Genomic DNA, 20,278 nt, shown 5'->3' on the forward strand with positions numbered 1-20,278 from the left:
TTTGAAGAGTGTTGACATCGTTTATATAGAGTGGCGGGGAATGCGGGGCAGTCTGGAAATTAAACTCGTGGCCGCCGATGGTATCTGGATTGTCGTCCGAGGGGGAGCTCCGAGCTTGATTTCTACTTTGTCCAGACCTCTTCAATCTTTCTCAACGCCAAATTTTATAATGGAACAACCTCAAACCCTGCGATCCGTCTTCACCGACGCGAAGCGAGAGAAGACAGCACTCGAAACCCGCCCCGATACCAACTCCGACACCTACCGCAGCGATGTCAATGCGACGATAGCGAAGTTCGAAGAATGCCAGCGGCTTGTAGGCGCGCTATCCATGTTCAGCTCGAATGAGCTTCTTGAGGATATTTCTACAGGGGATCTACAGTACTGCAGCTGTTTCCTCGTCAAAATCGCTGAATCTAATCCTTTCCCTGCGATAGGTACCTAACCGTTGAATATCACATCGCCGAACTTCTCCAAAGATCATACAGCTCAGATCGCGAAGCCACGTTACAACGAGCGCTAAGCCAATACGAGAGATACCTAGCACGTCTCGAAGACTACGATCTCCTGAACCAGAAAGACAAAAAGCTCTACGAACGATACGTCGCAAACCCGTCCTCGTTTTCGCTAACGCAAACGAACGATGCCGCCACCCGCCGAGACGTGAAGATAACAAGGTTTAGGGAGGAGAAGGAGCTGAAACAGAAACTTGAGGTTGGCATGCCAAATATTCGGACGATATATTGACGGTCTGGCTTACATTGCTCCCAAGTATTATACCGAAAATCAGAAGAAGTTGCAGAGCGATGATGACGACGTACGGCAACTTTACATCGCCGAGATCAATTTATATACACATCAGACCTTCCAGTCGCTGGACCTTTTAGCTCAGGAGCTTTTCATGCTGTCCATGATCCGGAAGATGCCGCCCAGGCCTGAACCCCCGCATCCAATCGACGCACGGGGAAGAGCCAAGGGCAAGGATGAAGATTACTCAGAACGCTTGGACCCGTCGATATCTCAGCTGCTTCAGGGAGGGAAGAATGGACCGATATTGAGTAAGGAGGGAAAGCCTTTACAACCTTTCACACTCCTCGACCGTCGCACGCAGCTCCGCGACGGTGTTTTCCGTTCAGGGCATAACCTACCCACTATGACGATTGAAGAGTATCTGGCGGAAGAACATAGACAGGGTAATGTGCTCAAGGGAGGTGAGCCAGAGCCTGTAGAGATTGACGAAGATGATCTGGACAAGGCCGATGAGGAGACGATGAAAGCGAGAGAGTGGGATGAATTCAAGGAAGCAAACCCTAGAGGTGCCGGGAATACGTTGAATAGAGGCTGATACGACTTGGAATATGAGACATCTACATTGTCATAGTATGTTCCATGATTTATGCACAAATTCCATACATACAGTATGCAGGCGAGGGCTTATGTAGGGTCAAAAACCTAGCCCTTATATGTCCAATATAACAAGAAGTACCCAATTCAAGAGCCAGGCAAAGGAGAGACCCGCAACTCCTTTTCCTAGACAAAATTCTAGGTCGACTCGGAAACGGGGACCTTGAGTTGCTTGTTTTGCTGGATTTCCGCGAGAATCTTTCCGGCTCCCTTCTCGACCAATGCTTTGGCTACCGTGACACCAAACTCCTCAGCCGACTGAGGTGAGTCAACAGCCCCATCAACCTCGATCTCAGCTTGCTCGCTACCATCAACGCTCACCACGACGGACCTCATTCTCAACTTCGATGAGCCATCGGCGTCCTGGATCCATTCAGTTTCAACACCTAGCGGAGCGCTGCAACCACCTTCCAGAGTCCGCAGGAGACTCCTCTCAGCCAGACAAGCAAACGTTGTCTCGTCGTGACCAACAGTCTTCAACATATCCTCCATGACCTTGTCGCCCTTGCGGATTTCAATGCCCAATGCACCCTGGCCAACGGCATACAGCATTCCCGCGTTCTTCGAGTCCAAGTACTGGTAGATGCGGTCTCCAAGTTCCAGACGTAATAAGCCGGCAGCAGCAAGGATAAGACATGTGTATGGGCTATCCTCCGCGTCCAGTTTAGCAAGTCGAGTGCCGATGTTGCCACGAACGTCCATTACCTTCAGGTGCGGGTATTTACGAGCGAGTTGGGCGGTGCGGCGGATGGAAGACGTTCCAACGACGGAGCCCGCCGGCATTTCAGCCAGACTCATGTTGGGCAGGCCTTTCTTGATAACCAGGACATCTCTTGAGTCTTCCCGCTTCATCATGGGGCCAAGGGTGCAGGAGGAGGGGAGTAGGGTCGGAACATCTAGAGTAAATTGGATGATTAGCCTCGTATGGCGCATGTCAATCTGAAGCGGAGGGTATACCTTTCAGCGAATGGACAATAAGGTCAACAGATCCAGCTTCTAGAAGCTCCTCGAGCTCTTGTGTCCATAAGTTTTTGGTGGTGAAGTCCTTGAGAGCAATTGTTGTGTTTTGGTCACCGGCAGTTTCGCGCGAGTGGATCTTGAAGTTATAATCGGGGAATCGTTCCCTGAGGGCCGCAAGGACAAGATCTGTCTGTAAAAGGGCGAGCTTCGACTTGCGCGTGCCGATTGTGAAGATCCTTTGAGACGCGGGGTCGGCGGAGGGAGGCGGGGCTTGAGTGGCCATGTTGACAATGGAGGTATAAGCTTCTATGATTTGCGAGTCAAAAAGAAATATGCGGTTCGGGCTTCTGTCAAACGCTATACAGCCACGAAATCAGTCGAATTGCGAAGTGGCCGAGAAAAAAGTAGAATAAGATAAGAAGCCGAGTTCTCGATTGTATGGGCTGAGAAATCGGAGACGGTCCCGCATACTAAGAATTAATTACGCGCCATGTGCCTTGTGACGCGGCATGACGCCCGATAAAGCGGCAAATCCGAGATAATACATCCGTGATACGAAGCGGGCCGGCGTCGGAGCGACAGGTCACAGACGAACCGCTCGAAGATGTTTGCCATCGGAGTAGGTTGACTCAGATATCATCAGTAAAAAGAAAGTTGGAATTGATGGACTATGAGTTCCTGAACCTACTCCGGAGTAAATTCATTGTTTTCTACCCCAACCTGCCAAGGAAGTGGCATGCGGAGAAGGGAGCCTATTGACGTACCATAGCGAACCTCGGCTTCGGAAGCGCCTTATCTTCAGATCATCACGATTCCCCAGAATCCCCGACAGACTCATCCACCGAGTTCTGGAACCTCGCGCCAACAACCTTATAAGAAGCGGTCCCTCCGCCTCCAACCCCGGGCCCCATTCATCTCCACCTTCGCGTTCCAACCTCAAAACAATCACCGCTCATCTTCAACCCTTAAGAACCAGCTCACAGCGTATCGGGCAGTCTAACTAACTCAAGATGGGCTCCAACGGGGGAAGAGCAACTAAGATATCTTTGGTTCCGCTCCCCAAGGGCTCCGTCCTGCTACCCGGCGCGACCTTGCGAATCCCAGTCTCAAACCGTCCAGACCTTGCCAATCTGCTTTCTTCGCTCCTTGACCGGACGAATGCCACCAAGCGCGATGCCAACTCGATCACGTTTGGCTGCGTTCCTCTGTGCTCACCCTACTTGAGCAAGGATGGTCAACATGTCATTGACAATGGTGCCGTTGACGACGACAAGAAAGACGAATTTGAATCTTTCGATGCCGGTCAAGCGCGAAAGGAGGACCTTTTCCGATACGGTACCCTCGGCAAAGTTATAGGAGTCCAACGTCGCGCCTATTCGGAGCCGCATCTACTAGTTCAAGGTCTTCAACGCCTTACTGTTAGGCGCGTGCTTAAGGAACGCCCATTCTTCGAAGCAGAGTGTATTTTTTATAATGAAAATGGTTGGTTGACGTTCATTCGTCTTTACATCTCGGGTACTAACATGGAGTGATATATAGAAGCACCTTCGAACGACAGAGAAAGCGCGGAGCTCTTCCAGCAATTAAGACAACTCTCCCGAGAACTGCTCACCCTACTGAAGTATACCTCATTGATACCCAATACAGGAGGGCCGCGCTTGTCACCTCTAATTGCTCGTAAATTTGAGCTGATCATAACGAAGTCTGACCTGTCGCAGGCAGGAAGGCTTGCAGATGTTATGGCTGATATTGCAGAGACTGACCTTGAGGACAAGCTTCGTGTCCTTGCAGCATTTGACCTCAAGACTAGATTGGAAAGAGTGGTTGATATCCTGACCAAGCAGAACCAGAACATCCGCGGCAATGTCAAGTTTACCACGATCTCCACAGAAACCATTCCGCCGGGAGCAATGCTCGATATTAGTCAAATTGATCCTCGAATCCGAGACTTATTATCAAGGCGGGGCATCTCCGGCGCTCCAGGGACACCTCCTCCTGGGCTTGGAGGCCGGAATAATGAGGCGGATGAAAAGGAGTCTAGCGAACTCGACGAGTTGCAACAGAGATTGAAAGAGGCTCAACTCAGCCCCGAGGCTCAGAAGATTGCGGACAAAGAAATGCGACGGCTTCGGAAGATGATGCCTATGAACCAGGAATACGGAGTAGTGCGGACGTACCTTGAAAACCTCGCGGATATCCCATGGACCAAGGTCACTGAGGATAGACTCGGCTCGGAGACGTTGAAAGCAGCGCGGAGGCAACTAGATGACGACCATTATGGCCTCGAAAGGATCAAGAAGAGGCTTCTCGAGTACCTTGCTGTTCTGAGGTTGAAGCAGTCGACAAACCAGGACCTTGAGCAACAAATCAGCTCTCTAACAAAAGAGCTGGACAATTCTGGTGGCGACATTGAGAAGGATATCCCGTCTCTCCCGGAGTCGGATCGCGCTGCGCTTGAGTCGAAGTTGAATGCATTGACATCTAGGCGAATGGTAGACAAATCTCCTATCCTGCTTCTTGTTGGACCTCCAGGTACCGGAAAGACCAGTCTAGCGAGGTCCGTTGCGACTGCCCTGGGCCGCAAATTCCACAGGATATCACTTGGTGGTGTTAGGGACGAAGCTGAAATTAGGGGTCACCGACGGACATACGTCGCTGCCATGCCTGGAGTAATCGTCAATGGTCTCAAGAAAGTTGGCGTTGCGAACCCGGTGTTCCTGCTTGACGAAATAGACAAGATCGGTGGTGCTAATTTCCAGGGAGACCCTTCGGCAGCGATGCTAGAAGTCCTGGATCCTGAGCAAAACCATACCTTTGTCGACCATTACATCAACATCCCCATTGACTTGAGCAAGGTTCTGTTTATTGCCACGGCCAACTCTCTGGATACCATTCCTGCTCCTCTCCTCGATCGTATGGAGACAATCCAGCTGTCTGGCTACACGACTGTCGAGAAGAGACATATTGCCAAGAGACATCTCATCCCGAAGCAAGTCCGAGCGAACGGCCTCTCGGATGCCCAAGTCGTTCTATCGGACGATGTTATCGACAAGACCACCACCTCCTACACTCGCGAATCCGGTGTCCGCAACCTAGAACGAGAACTCGGTTCGATCTGCCGGTACAAGGCCGTTCAGTACGCAGACGCAACTGACAGTGCCAAGGCCGAGTCGTACAACCCTGTCGTTACTGTTGATGACCTGGAAGAGATCCTCGGGATTGAGCGCTTCGATGAGGAAATCGCTGAGAAGCACGGCCGCCCAGGTGTCGTAACCGGCCTAGTCGCATACTCAACCGGTGGACAAGGAAGCATCCTCTTTATTGAGGTCGCAGACATGCCAGGAAACGGCCGGGTCCAACTCACCGGCAAACTCGGAGACGTTCTCAAAGAAAGTGTCGAAGTCGCTCTTACCTGGGTCAAGGCCCACTCCTTTGAGCTCGGCTTATCCTCGGATCCTAACGAGGACATCATGAAAAACCGCAGCTTGCATGTGCACTGCCCGTCGGGTGCCATCCCCAAGGACGGCCCATCGGCTGGTCTCGCCCACACCGTCGGCCTCATCTCACTATTCTCAGGAAAAGAGGTCCCACCGAAGCTCGCAATGACGGGGGAAGTCTCCCTCCGTGGACGCGTGATGCCCGTTGGAGGTATCAAGGAGAAGCTCATTGGGGCACTGCGGGCCGGTGTAACCACTGTGCTTCTACCGCATCAGAACCGCAAGGACGTCAAGGACGTCCCGGAGGAAGTCAGCAACGGTCTTGAGATTATATATGTCAAGTATGTTCGCAACCGTTGTCTTACCATCTTTACCTTACTAACCTGAACTAGACACATTTGGGAAGCTATCCGACACGTATGGCCCGATGCTCACTGGCCCGGCCAGCACCACATGAACTTCGTCGAGAGTCGTCTATGATGTTTACCCATTTCGTCTTGTCTTTTTGCTCGTCACTTAGCCTTACTGCCATGAATGGATAGCTTTGATTCTTTTGTTAGTTTTCTTTTGCATTTCCACCTGCACAATTCCACCCTCTATATATATCATAGCATATCCACAGGATTGTCCATAGCGTAGCTAAATAGTTACACATTGTTTCTGGTTGTTTTGGACCAAGGTCCCCAATGCTTTCCTAACGGAATTGACTATGACTAATTATTCTCTTATGATGTACGACTCTTCAGTTCCACATAGATCTCGAATATGCATATTTGGGAAACAATATAATACAGGCATGATAAGGCAGTTAATACACCATGAGAAGTACACCATGGGGGCCTCACCCCCCACAAAAGATCTCTATAGGACAAACCCATCCTATTCCCCCAAACCATAAAAGGTACCCGGTATCTTCACCGCCACGCTCGCTTCCCACTATCAACCTCATGAGCTCTCAGAAGACCCCTTCCCCGCGCCCCTCGAAAACGCCGTCCGATCATAACTCAACCCCAGAGCCTGCCACGTAGGCCTCCACACCTTCTTCCCAGAGAGTATAGCCTGCGCCGCCTTCTCGTACTCCTCACGCGCATCGGTATCCGGCTTCGTGGGAGCATCTGGCTGCTGCGACTGCTGGATCTTATCTTGGTATTTCGCCGCCTTGTAGAACTGGTCCTTCTCCCACCTAGACAAAAAAAAAGTTCATGTTAGCACACAACCGTATTCCTAAACCAGCACAGAAAGGAAAATAAAAAGGGAGTGGGCGCATACTGCTCCATAGTCTCCGGCGCCTCAGGCCAAACGAACGGCTCCTTCATTTCAACGGTCATCCTCTTGCGCGACCGGGGCCGTCGGAGCTTGCCGTAGCCGTATCGCCCCATTGACTTGAGCCTTGTGACTTTCTGTTGCTCGACGTAGCTGCGGATGCTGAGGACCCCGACGCCGTACAGGCGCTGCAGGTAGTCGCGGAGATCGAGCTTGTTGAAGTTCAAAGGGACATAGAAGGAGGCATAGCGGGGAGGGAGGAAGGGCGTTCGGACGAGGGCGATTGTGAAGTCGGGACTGTATTCGCATCCTTGTTAGATCTTCCTCCAAAGGTATTTTGGTTTCATTGGGCTGGAGAGAAGACGTACAGGTATATCTGCTTGCGCTGGGTGAGTGGTGCGCTGGGTGAAACCCATCCAGCGGGCTTCTTGGGGAACTTGGACCACTTGCGGACCATTTTGGCGGTATTAGGTCCGGTTCGAGGTGGTGAGGATGTTTGAGAGGTGTTATTGGGAGTTCGTCGGTGATGGGGAGGTTTCGGCGGTCTTTTGGATTTGCGGAACTTTTGCAGATTGAAATTGCGTGGTTGGCCGCTTCGGCTGCCGGAATCGGGGTATAGATTGGCTGACACTTTATCTAATTTCTACTCTTCAACGCCCTGATCAAATTATCTATTCTGGCTGATACTGATAGAATAAGAAAGTCTATTTCTGTTCATGACGGTCATTAAGATTAAATCATGTAATAGTAGCCCATAACCATAGCTCAACTGTGGGCATCTGACGCGTTCACGACACATGCAACTCCTTGAGTTTCTGAGAGCTCTCATCGAGAGCACTATTTGGGTCCTCCTCTTTCGTGTCTGTTTCACTCTGAGCATCAGAGTCATCCTCGTCCTCTGAGCCCTCTTCCTCTTCGTCGCCAGCGCCCTCGTTGTTGCCCTCCCCATTATCTCCATCGACACCAACTTCCTTCATGTACTTCTCAAGCTCGCGCGCCATCTTCCTCGAGAATCCAGAAGCCTCAACTTCGACATCAAGCCGCTTCCCAGCGTTCTTGGTCATCTGCTTCTTAGCGTCCGCAAAGAAGGGTCCAGGCACATCACTGACGAAGTGGAACTTCCGCTGGAAGTAGCGCTTGATACAGTTGACATCACGGTCAAAGTACATCTCGGCATTGGCATGGTCAATCGACACCATCTGCGGGAAATCGATAATGACCGGTGTCAACTTGAGGTTCTCGTCGTCATCCTCGCCCTCGCGCCCCTTGCCCTTCGCCTCCGGGTCCTCTTCCTCTTTGATAAGAATGTTGAACTCGTTAAAGTCACCGTGGATCAGACCATAGCGCGCCAATTGCATTATCGTATCCATCAACTCGGAGTAGAGAAGAGCTGGGTTCGGGACCTTCGAAATCTGTCGGAGCGGGAAGGCATCGATCAAGCTCATCACAATGGTATGCCTGTTCTGCGCAATGGGCTCTGGCACCGAGAAGCCGTTCTCACGCAGTGCCTTCATGAACGCGAACTCCTTCATGGCGGCCAGTCGCGACATGTACATCCATGATCCCGTGCTCCGGTTCCGTAGGTAGTCGCGGTTGGTCTTGACGGTTCGGAACGAGATACGACCGAGCCGATGAATTTTCAGAATCCGCTGTATACCCTGGTTGTTCGCAACGACTATGATGTCCGACTCCTTGCCGACACCGATCTGGTTGCCGACGGAATAGATGCATTTTTGCTTCTGGTGGGCGTTGAGGGCTAAGTAGTCAAGACCGCCGTAGGTGAGTCGGTAACCGTCATCTGGTAAGGAGTAGCGATATTAGGCAAACGCGACGCAAAAAGAGAAGACTAAGAGGGATGCGCATACACTTCGCGTTCTTCACCTTCGCGATGAGGTTGGTCTTTGCTAGGTTTGAGATCGCACGGTTGACGCCACTGCCGCCTCGCAGGCCGGAGATTTGGGCAATTAAGGGTGTCGGGACGACTTCATGGTTCTTGCTGCCTTGTTCGACCTGAGGCGCGCGGGGATTAGCTGCTGGATCTTCGAGTATCTTTCGCCGAGACTGCGGGGCAAAGGGAAGTCATAGCATACTGCTGCGAGCACACGGAAATCTTCCGACGTAAGATAACGGATCGCCTTAGGATCAAGCTTCATTTTTCAGGTTCTGTAACAGAATCTAAGGGAGCCAACCAGTTGTAGTTGCTTTCTATCGCAGGCGTCGTTGAACATATGATGGGGCAAAATTATTTCTTATCGCACGTGCCCTATACCCTAACCGGTTTAGGGAATCTTGCCTTTATCTCGTGTTCAGCAACATAGTCTACAGGGAACATTAAGTCGGATACAGCACAGATATGCCCGTTAGAAGACGTTGTCTATTTTAATTAGACTCCTCTGAGTACATTCGACCTAAACTGTATAGGGACGCTGGTCGTTGCGTCCGATCTATCTCACTAGATGCCATTCAGAAGAATACCAGTTGCTCAGGCAGAGCTCTCTTCCCCTTGCCAGTTAGGGTTCTGCAATCATGTTAGCGGTGCTTGTTTAGGGCAAATTGGATTGATTGACTTACCTTGCGCAAGATAACCAAGCCCTCCAATGTGCTACTAAGAGGGATGTACTTCTCATCCTCCAGCTCTGCTCGCTCACCGTGAGAGAGCAGCACGGGGGTGCTCTGTGTCTGCCAGCCAGTGATGGTCTTGGGGCGTCCAGCTTGTCCAACAACGTCAACAGCCTGTCCGACGCGGACGTTGACGGGGAGTGGTTGGAGGTCCTCGTCGAGCGTAACAAGGAAGCGCGGATACATGGCTGTGATGAGGAAGTAAAGAAGGTAGTGGTGTTCGGCGAGAATGAATTGCTTTGCATCAATCAAAGATACAAGCACAGTAAGCAGGCCAGCAGCCGATACCCGGCTCAGAACCTGGCGATCGGTGTGGAAGGGGTTCAGGGTCATAGTACCCTTACCCATGTGCAGTAGACCTTGAGCAATACGCACCATGAAGAGGGAGTTCTGGTCGCGGTGGTAGTAGCTGGCCAGCTGCCTCAGTAGTTGAGCCAGACGCGAGTTCTTCGTTCCTGCACCAGTGAGACCCATGGCGAAAATGGCGTTGATGGCAACGTCGTTATCATTGTCGTGACTGTATCTGGACAAAGTGTCGTAAACCTTCATCTGAGGGTTGCTGGGGCTGATAAGGCCCATAGCAAGGGGGACCGCCTTTCGGATGTTGCTGGCGCCGTAATGCATGAGGTGGCCGAACTGCCGCAGAATCATATCCTGTCCGACGTCTTCACCCATGGCAATCAATGACAGACCAAGCACTGCGTAAGACTGAACAAGTTCCTCTCCTTGCTTCTCGTCACTTTCCTCGATGACGTCATTGCAGATGTGAAGGAGCTCCTGCAACTTCAGGACACTGCCGGTACCTGCCCAAGCACATACGGAGGCGAGGACTGAAGTGGGCTTGGCCATTGGATGATCGACAGCCTTGAGGATATCAAGGATCACATCGACTTCTTCCTGACGACCGAAGTATAGAAGCGCCAGACCCAGGGCCATGAAACGAGTCCACTTGTCCTTGAGTTGTTTGTGACGCTCCTCATCCATGAGCGTGGTAGCAATCGCCTCACTGACTTGGTGATTTGATGATCCAACAAAGACAAGACCGAGCGAAACAGCCGCCATCGCAGAGAGTTGCATATCGACAGATGAGTCCTCCACAATAGGCAGCAAAGCATCAAGGATTTCCTGCTTATTGGTTCCGGCGTATGCTAGACCAAGACCCATGATCGTGGCAACCCTCATAGGAATACTCTTCGCTTCCAAGTTCTCGGTATCACAGAGCAGAGCCAACGCCGGGTCAGAATCAAGCCGTACGCCAGAGTTGAGTATACCAATAGACAACAAAGCACCGGCCTTGATCTGATCCTCATCAGAGTACGTGTATTTGTCGATCTTGTCCAAGCCGGTGTCAACATCTCGGTGTAGGAGCATACCCATGGATGCAGTGGTGGAGAGCATGCCATCGTCCTTCGTCTTCCAGACCCAAGAGCTCTTATCGCTTTCAACGATCATCATCTGATCATTGCCAAAGCCGGCGTTCGCGAAACCGTTAACAAAGGCGCTTGCTAGGTTATGCCTGGCAGAGTCGACGTTGGTGAGACCTGCTCCTCGGCTACTTTCCAAATGAGTTTTGTAGATGTCCTCTGGCATGATCGGATCCAGAATGTTGAGCTCCTTGCCAAGAGACTTGAAATGCTTCGGAATCGAGGTATTGTTCAAACATTCCATGAACGCTTCGTCTTCCTCGTCATCGCCTAGCTCGTCGAGCCATATTTGTTGCCTGGAAACCAGGAAAGCCATCTGTTTCTTAATGGATCGGTCCGACGTCTCCTTGAGATCGTTCTTGATGAGTTCAACGTCGTTTAGGCGGATTGCAAGCACGACGGCTTTAGTGAGCTCCTTGTATGTAACGTAGATGTTGTGTGCTGTGCGAAGGAACGATTGGTCCTCAGGGTAGGTTAGGAGAGGAACCATGCTGACCATATACAAGCAAACTCTTGAGTATGTGTTCTCATCAACATACTTGGGAAGATCCTCGATGATCTCAAGCTCGCTCATAAGATCAACCGCATCGGCTTCCGCATTGTGACTAAGGAAATAAGGCACAAGCGAAACCGCCAGACCGACCAGATCGTGTACGTCCTTCTCGTCATTCAAACGGTTCTGGTATTCTTGGCCGATTTCCAGTGCCAGATGCCTGACGTATTCGTGGCCCCATGATCCGAGGTCGTCCGATTTGGTAAGAAGTCGGTATTTGAGCGTCTCGAGCTTTTCTTCGTCTCCGTACGTCATACCAAGGACTGAAAGCATGTCTGCCAGGGAATCCTATAGTAGAGCCCAACCGTCAGTTTGCGCTCTCGATTATCGCACGTTTTAGCACCCACCTTAGTCGGGCCGGCGGACCACTTGTCGTAGAGCGCCGCCAGATCATCGTAATGCGGTCGTAGAAATTTTAAAGGCTTAGGAACTGCGGTCATGGAGGAGGTAGAGGTCTTGATGAAAGTCTTGATGGCATCCAAAGCGGGCCCATAGAGCGAAGTGTCCGGTTCCTAATGTGCGGCAAATCGGCCAGCGTCAGCAAAATGAAGAGAAGGCCGCATCTGCCACCATACCTGTAACCGTTCAACAAGCATCTCAAGTTCGCTCTTCAACTGTTGGTCTTCCTCACTGAGCTCTTCTGCAGGAAATAACATTGTTAGTAATCAATTAACGGCTGATGATGGGAGCGGATTGACGCCCCAACCAAAGATCACAGAAGCTACCTACCTTCCTGCGGTTCGTCATCCTTCTGTTTCCCGTTGGCTTGTGTCTTCTCCTCAGGCTTATCTTTCTTCCCTCCGAGGTCCTTGACATCATCAACCTTGCCCTTGCCCTTGTCGGCCGGAGCTGATCGCTCGCCTTCCTTTGCCATGTTCGACGGCTGTCTGGAGAACTGAGAAGTGATGCGGAACGGGTGGAAGAGGGTGAGAAAAAAGTAGAGTTTGCAGGAGCCTGGAGAGAGATGGAAAAGTAAGTATGGCTCCGTACAATCAGTGATGTTGTAGAGAATGATTCATAAGCTTGTTGATGGGAGAGCTCTGCCTCGTCGCCGCTCGGTGGTTGCGCCAGTGGAGCTTCCTCGCCTTAGTAAGCTACGCCAAGAAGACGCCTAGTTGACGTCACGTGTCGCGTGTTGGAAGTATACAACGCTACAAGCGTTAGAAGTTGAAGTTACTGGTATAAAGAGAAAAGATTGTTCGGAAGTGTATGCCATGTCTACTATCAGCCGTAGATTGATTGTATATTTCATGTGTTGCTCATTCCTCGCAGAACAGATCCCCTACGGTCCCGTCGCTCACCGCGCCCTCACAGCCTCCATAGCGTACACTGAATTCCCTCTGATACTCTTCGGTTGCTAAACGGACCAGCGAGCCAGACATCTCTTCTCCACGATATGATATTGTGGGTAGAGTTTTGAGGTCAGGTAATACCAACGCGAACGCGTCCAGGAGAGGCATCAAGGTTGAAGCCTTGCTTAAAGGTCTCTCTTGCACTGCAGACCCACGGAGTGCTTCAGATTGAGTATCTGTGTCAGAGTCCTCGTCGAACTCTTCCGGTACTCGATATAGTTCGTTGTGGAACGTCGCAACGGAAAACTTTCCTTTATCAGAAAACGCAGGATATAGCATGTAGTATCCCCTGACACGAAGCAGCTCAAACAGATGCTCCATGAATGCAGGGTATATTTTCGAGATGACCCTTTCGACCCCGTTCGCTTGACGCTCGGCATCTATTTCAGCCGATAACCGGCGACTGAGGAACGAATGTAACTCGACCCACTTATCACCAAAGTATAGCGCAGCATTGCTATTGGGTGCTTGCCATAGAAACATGGGCAGTGTGCTTGCCGCATTGTGTTCCCAAAAAGATGTATTTTCAATATCAGGTTGTTCGGATGGTTCGTTGTTGGTCAGAGGCGACGATGGAAGTTCCAAGGAAATTCCCATCAACTTGTCAGATAGCATGGTAGAACTGGTCGAGTACTTGTATCTCAACATGGTATACATCAGGTAATGAAAGAAAGATGGTGCTAGCTCGATATCAGGCGAGAGCACAAGAACGTGCGAGAAAGCTGGGTTCTTGGGATAGAAAGCTTCCACCATACGTAAAGAGGCCTCCTTGGGGCTCATCTGGTGTAACTGAATCCGCCGACGCACATTAATTCTGCTGTTTATACCAGAGAGCCATTTCATCCCTTCGAGAAATTGTAAAAGGCCATGGTCTGCATGCGAAGGGAGTTCAATAGTCAAACTCGGACTGAGCCCGAGAAAGTCTGCCCGGTCTAAGGACTTGATTAACCTTATAAGCGACCCAGTCGAGTGTGGCGCTGCGTTTATGAGAAATTCGACATGTACATTATTCCAATCTATCGTGGTAAGGTCAGTACAAAGCATTAGAACACATAATGAAAGCGCACTGCGTACTTCGAAGAGCATAGGTGTCAAGAGCGGCAATCCACATTAAGTCCCTTGCGGCGCGAGGTAGGGTAACGTGCGACAGTCCATACTCTTGAGCTTTTCGCATGGCTCTCAAGAAGAACTCCTCTTCCAAGGGTTCTCCTTGGGTGATTAGGACCTGTGGTTGAAGATAAACCTGAATGTATGGCAGTACGGCCGCTACAGCTTGTTCCATGCGATTATTCGTGGACCAACGGGCATAGTCAACTCGGGCATCTGACTAGAGGTTGGTAGCCATCGACAGACGATGTTGATCAGAGGAATATAACTCACCATGCCAGTTAAGCGGGCAAGTCTCCCGATTCAGGCCGTTTACGCGTTGGATTGCCTCAATAGAAACATCATCTCTTCCCACAAGTATGAAGTGCACAGTGTTTATTTTCTCATTCGCCATACGGCACGCGAGAAGTAACAGGTCCGACACGCTCCCTAGGCTTGCACCTGCGAATACTGTTGCGCTAGAAGTGCTCTTCCCACCATAGCCGGAAAAGAGTTTCAGAGTCCTTGCCAGGTTGTAAAATTGAAGTTTTCCCTCGTAGTACAAATCATCTTTATCCCTAACATCAGGCTCCGCGCGCGGAGGAGGGTCGGACGGAGATAACCCTGGCGGAAGAGGTGTATCAGACATGACATGGTGTGTTGACGGCAACTTAGATTTCTGCCGATCTCTGGCAAGAGGAACGTCTGTTGGCATGTTCTTGAAGAATACATAGATGACATAGAGTATTATTGGAAAAAGAAAGACTCTCCTGCGCCGAGGAAGCTTCCATGGCTTTGGCTGCCACCGCTGTTCCGGATGGCTCTTCAGTCGATGGTCCTCATATTTCTTCCCAAGCTCTTCATCGACTAGGAAAGGCCGTTTGGGTGATGGCATCGTATAGACATATAAAGGGCAGCTCCAAGGGAGCGCAAAGATAGCACAGCAGCATTGATCACGGAGCGCTACGTGGTAGGGGACTAGGTAGGAGATGGTGGATGCAGTGATCGTTGGCGGCCCCGGGGAAGCCTTAGTCTTGGTCTTAATTCTGGGGCTGGGGGTCTCCACCTGTACCTAGGCCCCACTCGAGTATGTCCAGGCTCCCAGCATACTTAACCCTAGACATGTCTTAACTCAGATTTCATTAACATGGACGCACACTATCCTAGCAGAATAGCAGAGATATTCTAGTCATTCTTACTAGGGGACCATCTTATTTTTCTTAGGTTTCCATTTCACGAGTTCGGTCTTTGCGAGAGGTTGTACTCCGTCTTGAAATGGCCGGCATATAGATTCTCCGTCTCCGACTCTTATCGGAGTCCCTTATCTCCGAAAGACATCAATATCATCAAGGCTTGGCATTCCGAAGACACGAACCCATTTCTACAAATCTCCAGCTCGGTGATTACTCGCCCGTTCAACCTGCTCAGAGACGGCAGGGCTAAGGCTTATGAATGACGGTAACCTACAAAAATGGCATCCCCCTCGATAGAAGCTGAAATGGACGTTGATGTTCCCAAATCTCGGGGCACGAAACGCCCAATCGATGACAATGAGGTTCCTCATAAACCTAATAAGATCCGAGTAAGCCATTACCCCTTACTCCTGACATGCAAACTAATATGGTGGACAGGCACTCGATTCAGACGTTGTGAACAAAATTGCAGCAGGAGAAATCATTGTTGCTCCCATGCATGCGCTTAAAGAGTTGATAGAAAACGCCGTTGATGCTGGGTCAACATCAATCGAGATTCTTGTAAAGGAAGGAGGCCTCAAGCTGCTCCAGATTACGGATAATGGTCATGGGATAGATGTATCATATCCTCCCCTTGGCTCTTGGCATGCTCACTAACTGGCTTTACAGCGCGACGACCTTCCCATCCTCTGCGAGAGGTTCACAACCTCGAAGCTTAAAGAGTTTGAGGACCTCACCTCGATAGCCACGTATGGGTTCCGTGGTGAGGCCTTGGCCAGTATAAGTCATATCGCTCATCTCACCGTCACTACAAAGACGGCCGATTCAAGCTGTGCTTGGAGGGCTCATTATGGCGATGGGAAGCTAGTCCCTCCAAAACCAGGGCAGCCTGCGGCCCCTAAAGCAACTGCAGGGCGTGGTGGGACACAAATCACAGTGCGTATATGTTGAATATGCTTCGAGCGAATGTGCTTCTAACCTTAGCAGGTCGAAGATTTGTTCTACAACGTGCCCACCAGACGCAGAGCGTTCCGTTCAGCGAGCGAAGAATACGCTAAGATCCTGGATGTAGTTGGCCGCTACGCCGTGCACTGCTCGGGCGTTGCCTTTTCGTGCCGAAAATATGGCGACGCAGGCGTCAGCATATCTACGGCCGTTGCCCTCAATACAATTGATCGAATCCGCCAGATCCACGGAAGTGCAGTAGCAAACGAACTCGTCGAGTTCAACGCCAAAGACGAGAAGCTGGGATTTTCGTCCACTGGGCTCGTTACGAACGCAAACTACCACGTTAAGCGAACCACAATCCTCCTCTTCATCAACCACCGCTCAGTCGAGTCCACAGCCATCAAGCGAGCCATCGAGCAGACATATTCCAGCTTCCTTCCCAAAGGCGGCCACCCCTTTGTCTACATCGACCTCGAAATCGAGCCGCATCGTCTAGACGTAAACGTGCATCCGACGAAACGAGAAGTCAACTTCCTCAACGAAGACGAAATCATCGATACTATCTGCGCAGAAATCAGGTCTAAACTCGCCGAAGTCGACTCCAGCCGAACATTCCTAACCCAAACACTCCTCCCCTCCGTACAAACCCTTGGACCATCACACTCAACCCAAGCACAAGACATCGACGCGGCACCCAAAACACCCGCACCCACAAAGAAGCTATACGAACACAATCTCGTCCGCACCGACTCGCGCGTCCGCAAGATAACCTCCATGCTCACACCAGCAACCCAACAACCAATCACCACCACCGAAGATCCAGAAGCAGAACCCTCATCCACCCAAACAGTCCTCGACGAAGGCCTAACCTACACAACAACAGACCGCGAACCGCTAAAAATAGCCCTAACATCCGTGAAAACCCTCCGCGCCCAAGTCCGGGACTCCATGCACACACCCTTAACCGAAACAATCGCCTCTCACACGTACGTCGGCCTCGTCGACGAACAGCGCCGCATCGCAGCCGTGCAAGCCGGCGTGAAACTCTACCTCATCGACTACGGCATGTTCTGCAACGAGTTCTTCTACCAGCTCGGCCTGACGGATTTCGGCAACTTCGGCACGATCAGACTAGACCCACCTCCGAAACTCGTTGATCTGCTGAGGATCGCGGCGGAGGGGGAACTTGAAGCTGCCACGCAGGAGCAGCAGCAGGGCAACTTAGAAGAGCAGCGCTCGATCTTTGCTAACGCCCCGGACCTCGTTGCGAAGACGCTCCTTGATAGGAGAGAGATGCTCTCGGAGTACTTCTCCATTCATATTTCTGACGACGGGCACCTGCTTACCCTGCCGCTCTTGCTAAAGGGGTATCTTCCTTGTCTAGGTAAACTCCCGCGTTTCTTGCTCAGGCTAGGTCCGTACATAGACTGGACGAGCGAGCAGGAGTGTTTCCGCACGTTTCTGTCTGAATTAGCCGCGTTTTATACGCCGGAACAGCTGCCCAGGCCACCACCGCCAGGGTTGCAGGATCAAAATCAGGGGGGCATGGACTCGGATGATGTGGACGCCGAAATGGAGGATGAGTTTGTTACCAAAAGGAGGGCCCAAATGTCGAGGATGCTGGAGCATGTAGTTTTCCCGGCGTTGAGGGCGAGGCTGGTTGCTACGACAAGATTGCTTAGGGGTGCTGTGGAGGTGGCGGACTTGAAGGGGTTGTATCGGACATTTGAGCGTTGTTGAGTCGTGCTTACTAGTTGCTGCTGTAGAGTATAGACGATTGACACTATCCAGAGAGGCTAGCTGGAGAGTTCGGAGAGTTTAAGATCAATTTCTCAGTCAAATTACTTGTGTTATTTGGCGGAGAATCAACGACCAGACCAAGTAGCTGTTAGTAACTTCAAAGACTCAAACGACCAACGCCAAAGAAGATATGCCAGTGTAGATGATACGCAAGGACAATAAGAAGTCATCGCTGTCGAATTTTACATACAGCCGTAATACGTCAGAGCAGAGAAGTCAATATGCAAGTTATCAAAGAGAGAAGAGGCGCGCAGGTAAGAGCAATGGTATCAAGACAATGAATGAATGATCAGAGAATTAGTAATCTGCGACTGAATATCCTAGTCGGTCGTTTGATTCAAGGACCCTGCCGCAACACAGATTAGTATGATAGGCAAGATGAGTATGACCGATGATAGAAAGACTCACGAGTATTGTTTCGTCAACGTCCCCTCGCCACCCTTGGACAGGTCGATACTGAAGACGTAAAAGTTGCCGTCACTAGTGACAACCATTACCTGGGGCGTGTTACTGCTCATCGCAACAACGCTCCGTAACGGGCCTGCATTTGCGTTTGGCCCCTGTCCCTGGTTCGGCTTCGGGATCTTTATCCAGGCGAAATCGCGCGCTGGCTCCCACATCTCATTGATACCCTTGGGTAAATACCCACCAACTTTAGCTGCAAAGGCGCCGCCAACATTTTGTGATGTGCGGCGCAGCATACCCATTAAAGTTCCATTATGCTTCCGGGCTGCTAAGTCCGAGGAGCCATTGTCCTCATCGGTGCCTTCTTGCTCCGGGGATTGGCTGAGCGAGCTTAGACTTCGTGGTCGTCCAGTAGTCGAGGGATTCGTTGATGAGGCTTCTTGAAGCTGTGATGCTTGTGATAGTTTGAACAAATGGATGGTCTCCGTGGATGATGAGACGCAAAGAAGGGTTGACGTCGTGTTAAAGGACATGCTGAAGATTCTTGACGGTATTGAGCCGCGCCGGAACTGATATAGCTTGTTGCCATCTGGTACAGAGTACACTCGGATGATAGTTCCCTTGTCCGAAGCAGTCGCAATCAAAGTGCCGTCACCGTTGAGTGTAATGCATGCTAGCGGAGATCGATGAGCTTCAATCACGTTGATGGCTTCTAGTTTCAAGGCGTCGAATATGAGAACCTCGCCGCTTGTCGGAGACACATGCGTATTTCCAGGCGGAGCATGAGCGGGAGGATTGAATGGCGATGGGGCTGCCTTCTGGGGTAGGGGATATGCCAGATAGCAGTTTTCAGAAGACGGCGACAGAGCGCATAGTGCTGTATCTGGTTAGGTTGGGTGCATCAGACTGCGCAAAAGACCTTACCATTGGGGTTTGGCGAAGTCTCAATCGTATATAACAATTTCATCGTTTGGATGTCATAGAGGTATATCTGATCCTCGAGAACAATAACCAGCCGCTTTCGATTCAGTTTCACTGCGAGGACGGTAGTTGGGAAGGTCAATTCGCATATTGTAGATTGCCGCTATAGGCCGGATACAGTCAACTATCAGATCTAGACCGATGACGTTGTTCGAGTTCAAGTAGCTACGGTACACCGATGAGTCTACGCACCTTAGTATTTGTGATCTGGAGACGACGGGGTGAGAGGATCAGGGCCACAAGAGAAGTCGAGAAGAGCATCTCGATGATGGCGATGTTGCCATCCTTGGTCTCGTAGCTCTTCGCAAAGGGATCTGTGGTGAATATACGAAATCCCTTGGAGGTAGCTGTCGGGTGTCAAGCAGGGTCCCAGAGTACAAGATATACAGAGAGTGTCTTACCTACGGCCAGGTAGCTATAGTCCTGGTTGAACGTCACGAAGTTCATCGTCATCTCGCCGGTGATTCGTCCTGATCCAGCCACTCACTGGTTTTTCGAGATGCGGTCTACAGGAAGCTGCTCTTGTAGCGATGCCGGGCGCTTATCATAAGACAGAAAGATATACAGCAAAAGAAAGCGACAGCGACATAGGATCGGTGATCAAGCGGGCGACTTTGGTTCGAGCTCTAAGTGGAGGGGTTCGGCAGCGCCCATCACAGGGTCCAGGAACGGTCACTCAGTGCAGATTGTCGCCACGCATCCCCTGCTCGTGACTCGCTGGTTGGTCACGTCGCGTGTTTCGTTTATAGAGGTAAATTATGCAAGGTTGCGACCGAAAGAAAGATACGCACTGAAGAAAGGCAGCAGCATGTCAAGCAGATGGCGGCCGCGAGATCGAAGATCGCCGCCTCGT

General features: G+C 51.0%; 8 protein-coding genes across 8 annotated transcripts; 3 read left to right on the forward strand and 5 right to left on the reverse strand.

The window, feature by feature from the left end:
• Nucleotides 1-53: 53 nt before the first annotated feature.
• BDW74DRAFT_23281 (IGBP1/TAP42 family protein) lies at nt 54-1,444 on the forward strand. Its single transcript, XM_073732274.1, has 3 exons — nt 54-381; nt 438-714; nt 773-1,444. Exons 1-3 carry the CDS (start codon nt 170-172, stop codon nt 1,343-1,345), a joined length of 1,062 nt encoding a protein of 353 aa, XP_073583616.1. The 5' UTR covers nt 54-169; the 3' UTR covers nt 1,346-1,444.
• A 98-nt stretch (nt 1,445-1,542) lies between these two features.
• Nucleotides 1,543-2,647, reverse strand: BDW74DRAFT_168076 (porphobilinogen deaminase; the record flags this gene model as incomplete). Its single annotated transcript, XM_073726770.1, has 2 exons — nt 1,543-2,300; nt 2,362-2,647. 2 exons carry the CDS (start codon nt 2,645-2,647, stop codon nt 1,543-1,545), a joined length of 1,044 nt encoding a protein of 347 aa, XP_073583617.1.
• A 394-nt stretch (nt 2,648-3,041) lies between these two features.
• On the forward strand, nt 3,042-6,479 carry BDW74DRAFT_153715 (putative LON domain serine protease). Its single transcript, XM_073724565.1, has 3 exons — nt 3,042-3,846; nt 3,904-6,142; nt 6,194-6,479. The coding sequence occupies exons 1-3, from the start codon at nt 3,375-3,377 to the stop codon at nt 6,279-6,281; spliced, it is 2,799 nt and encodes a 932-aa protein (XP_073583618.1). The 5' UTR covers nt 3,042-3,374; the 3' UTR covers nt 6,282-6,479.
• BDW74DRAFT_153717 (mitochondrial 54S ribosomal protein uL23m) lies at nt 6,470-7,594 on the reverse strand. The gene is made up of 3 exons (XM_073724566.1): nt 7,433-7,594; nt 7,071-7,361; nt 6,470-6,984 (listed from the first exon to the last, which is right to left on the reverse strand). Exons 1-3 carry the CDS (start codon nt 7,519-7,521, stop codon nt 6,747-6,749), a joined length of 618 nt encoding a protein of 205 aa, XP_073583619.1. The 5' UTR covers nt 7,522-7,594; the 3' UTR covers nt 6,470-6,746.
• A 127-nt stretch (nt 7,595-7,721) lies between these two features.
• Nucleotides 7,722-9,422, reverse strand: BDW74DRAFT_153718 (protein kinase RIO2). The gene is made up of 3 exons (XM_073724567.1): nt 9,155-9,422; nt 8,930-9,074; nt 7,722-8,862 (listed from the first exon to the last, which is right to left on the reverse strand). Exons 1-3 carry the CDS (start codon nt 9,215-9,217, stop codon nt 7,853-7,855), a joined length of 1,218 nt encoding a protein of 405 aa, XP_073583620.1. The 5' UTR covers nt 9,218-9,422; the 3' UTR covers nt 7,722-7,852.
• A 124-nt stretch (nt 9,423-9,546) lies between these two features.
• Nucleotides 9,547-14,993, reverse strand: BDW74DRAFT_168079 (proteasome regulatory particle base subunit RPN1; the record flags this gene model as incomplete). The annotated part of the gene is made up of 8 exons (XM_073726771.1): nt 9,547-9,582; nt 9,636-11,948; nt 12,008-12,172; nt 12,236-12,300; nt 12,390-12,543; nt 12,989-14,028; nt 14,087-14,335; nt 14,393-14,993. The coding sequence occupies 8 exons, from the start codon at nt 14,991-14,993 to the stop codon at nt 9,547-9,549; spliced, it is 4,623 nt and encodes a 1,540-aa protein (XP_073583621.1).
• Nucleotides 14,994-15,590: 597 nt separating this feature from the next.
• BDW74DRAFT_185414 (mismatch repair ATPase MLH1) lies at nt 15,591-18,012 on the forward strand. Its single transcript, XM_073731036.1, has 4 exons — nt 15,591-15,680; nt 15,730-15,909; nt 15,961-16,227; nt 16,279-18,012. The coding sequence occupies exons 1-4, from the start codon at nt 15,597-15,599 to the stop codon at nt 17,977-17,979; spliced, it is 2,232 nt and encodes a 743-aa protein (XP_073583622.1). The 5' UTR covers nt 15,591-15,596; the 3' UTR covers nt 17,980-18,012.
• Nucleotides 18,013-18,052: 40 nt separating this feature from the next.
• BDW74DRAFT_153726 (phosphoinositide binding protein ATG18) lies at nt 18,053-20,226 on the reverse strand. Its single transcript, XM_073724569.1, has 5 exons — nt 19,827-20,226; nt 19,618-19,772; nt 19,369-19,528; nt 18,448-19,321; nt 18,053-18,385 (listed from the first exon to the last, which is right to left on the reverse strand). The coding sequence occupies exons 1-5, from the start codon at nt 19,876-19,878 to the stop codon at nt 18,337-18,339; spliced, it is 1,290 nt and encodes a 429-aa protein (XP_073583623.1). The 5' UTR covers nt 19,879-20,226; the 3' UTR covers nt 18,053-18,336.
• Between the last annotated feature and the right edge of the window lie 52 nt (nt 20,227-20,278).

Source organism: Aspergillus multicolor (genome assembly GCF_047715735.1).
Source record: "Aspergillus multicolor strain CBS 133.54 unplaced genomic scaffold BDW74scaffold_13, whole genome shotgun sequence".
Taxonomy (NCBI): Eukaryota; Fungi; Ascomycota; class Eurotiomycetes; order Eurotiales; family Aspergillaceae; genus Aspergillus; species Aspergillus multicolor.

Excerpts from the sequence above, each read along its gene's own strand:
- BDW74DRAFT_185414 (XM_073731036.1), top strand. The coding sequence starts at position 15,597 with ATGGACGTTGATGTTCCCAAATCTCGGGGCACGAAACGCCCAATCGAT. Across the intron at positions 15,910-15,960 it reads ATAATGGTCATGGGATAGAT|CGCGACGACCTTCCCATCCT; the intron begins GTATCATATCCT and ends CTGGCTTTACAG. Across the intron at positions 16,228-16,278 it reads GTGGTGGGACACAAATCACA|GTCGAAGATTTGTTCTACAA; the intron begins GTGCGTATATGT and ends TAACCTTAGCAG.
- BDW74DRAFT_153718 (XM_073724567.1), bottom strand. The coding sequence starts at position 9,217 with ATGAAGCTTGATCCTAAGGCGATCCGTTATCTTACGTCGGAAGATTTC. Across the intron at positions 9,075-9,154 it reads ATTTCCGTGTGCTCGCAGCA|GTCGAACAAGGCAGCAAGAA; the intron begins GTATGCTATGAC and ends CGCGCGCCTCAG. Across the intron at positions 8,863-8,929 it reads GAAGGTGAAGAACGCGAAGT|ATGACGGTTACCGACTCACC; the intron begins GTATGCGCATCC and ends ACTCCTTACCAG.
- BDW74DRAFT_153715 (XM_073724565.1), top strand. The coding sequence starts at position 3,375 with ATGGGCTCCAACGGGGGAAGAGCAACTAAGATATCTTTGGTTCCGCTC. Across the intron at positions 3,847-3,903 it reads TATTTTTTATAATGAAAATG|AAGCACCTTCGAACGACAGA; the intron begins GTTGGTTGACGT and ends AGTGATATATAG. Across the intron at positions 6,143-6,193 it reads CTTGAGATTATATATGTCAA|ACACATTTGGGAAGCTATCC; the intron begins GTATGTTCGCAA and ends AACCTGAACTAG.
- BDW74DRAFT_23281 (XM_073732274.1), top strand. The coding sequence starts at position 170 with ATGGAACAACCTCAAACCCTGCGATCCGTCTTCACCGACGCGAAGCGA. Across the intron at positions 382-437 it reads ATTTCTACAGGGGATCTACA|GTACCTAACCGTTGAATATC; the intron begins GTACTGCAGCTG and ends TCCCTGCGATAG. Across the intron at positions 715-772 it reads AGCTGAAACAGAAACTTGAG|TATTATACCGAAAATCAGAA; the intron begins GTTGGCATGCCA and ends ATTGCTCCCAAG.
- BDW74DRAFT_153717 (XM_073724566.1), bottom strand. The coding sequence starts at position 7,521 with ATGGTCCGCAAGTGGTCCAAGTTCCCCAAGAAGCCCGCTGGATGGGTT. Across the intron at positions 7,362-7,432 it reads CAGCGCAAGCAGATATACCT|TCCCGACTTCACAATCGCCC; the intron begins GTACGTCTTCTC and ends ATGCGAATACAG. Across the intron at positions 6,985-7,070 it reads GCGCCGGAGACTATGGAGCA|GTGGGAGAAGGACCAGTTCT; the intron begins GTATGCGCCCAC and ends TTTTTTGTCTAG.
- BDW74DRAFT_153726 (XM_073724569.1), bottom strand. The coding sequence starts at position 19,878 with ATGACGATGAACTTCGTGACGTTCAACCAGGACTATAGCTACCTGGCC. Across the intron at positions 19,529-19,617 it reads TCCAGATCACAAATACTAAG|CGGCAATCTACAATATGCGA; the intron begins GTGCGTAGACTC and ends TCCGGCCTATAG. Across the intron at positions 19,322-19,368 it reads GACTTCGCCAAACCCCAATG|CACTATGCGCTCTGTCGCCG; the intron begins GTAAGGTCTTTT and ends AACCAGATACAG.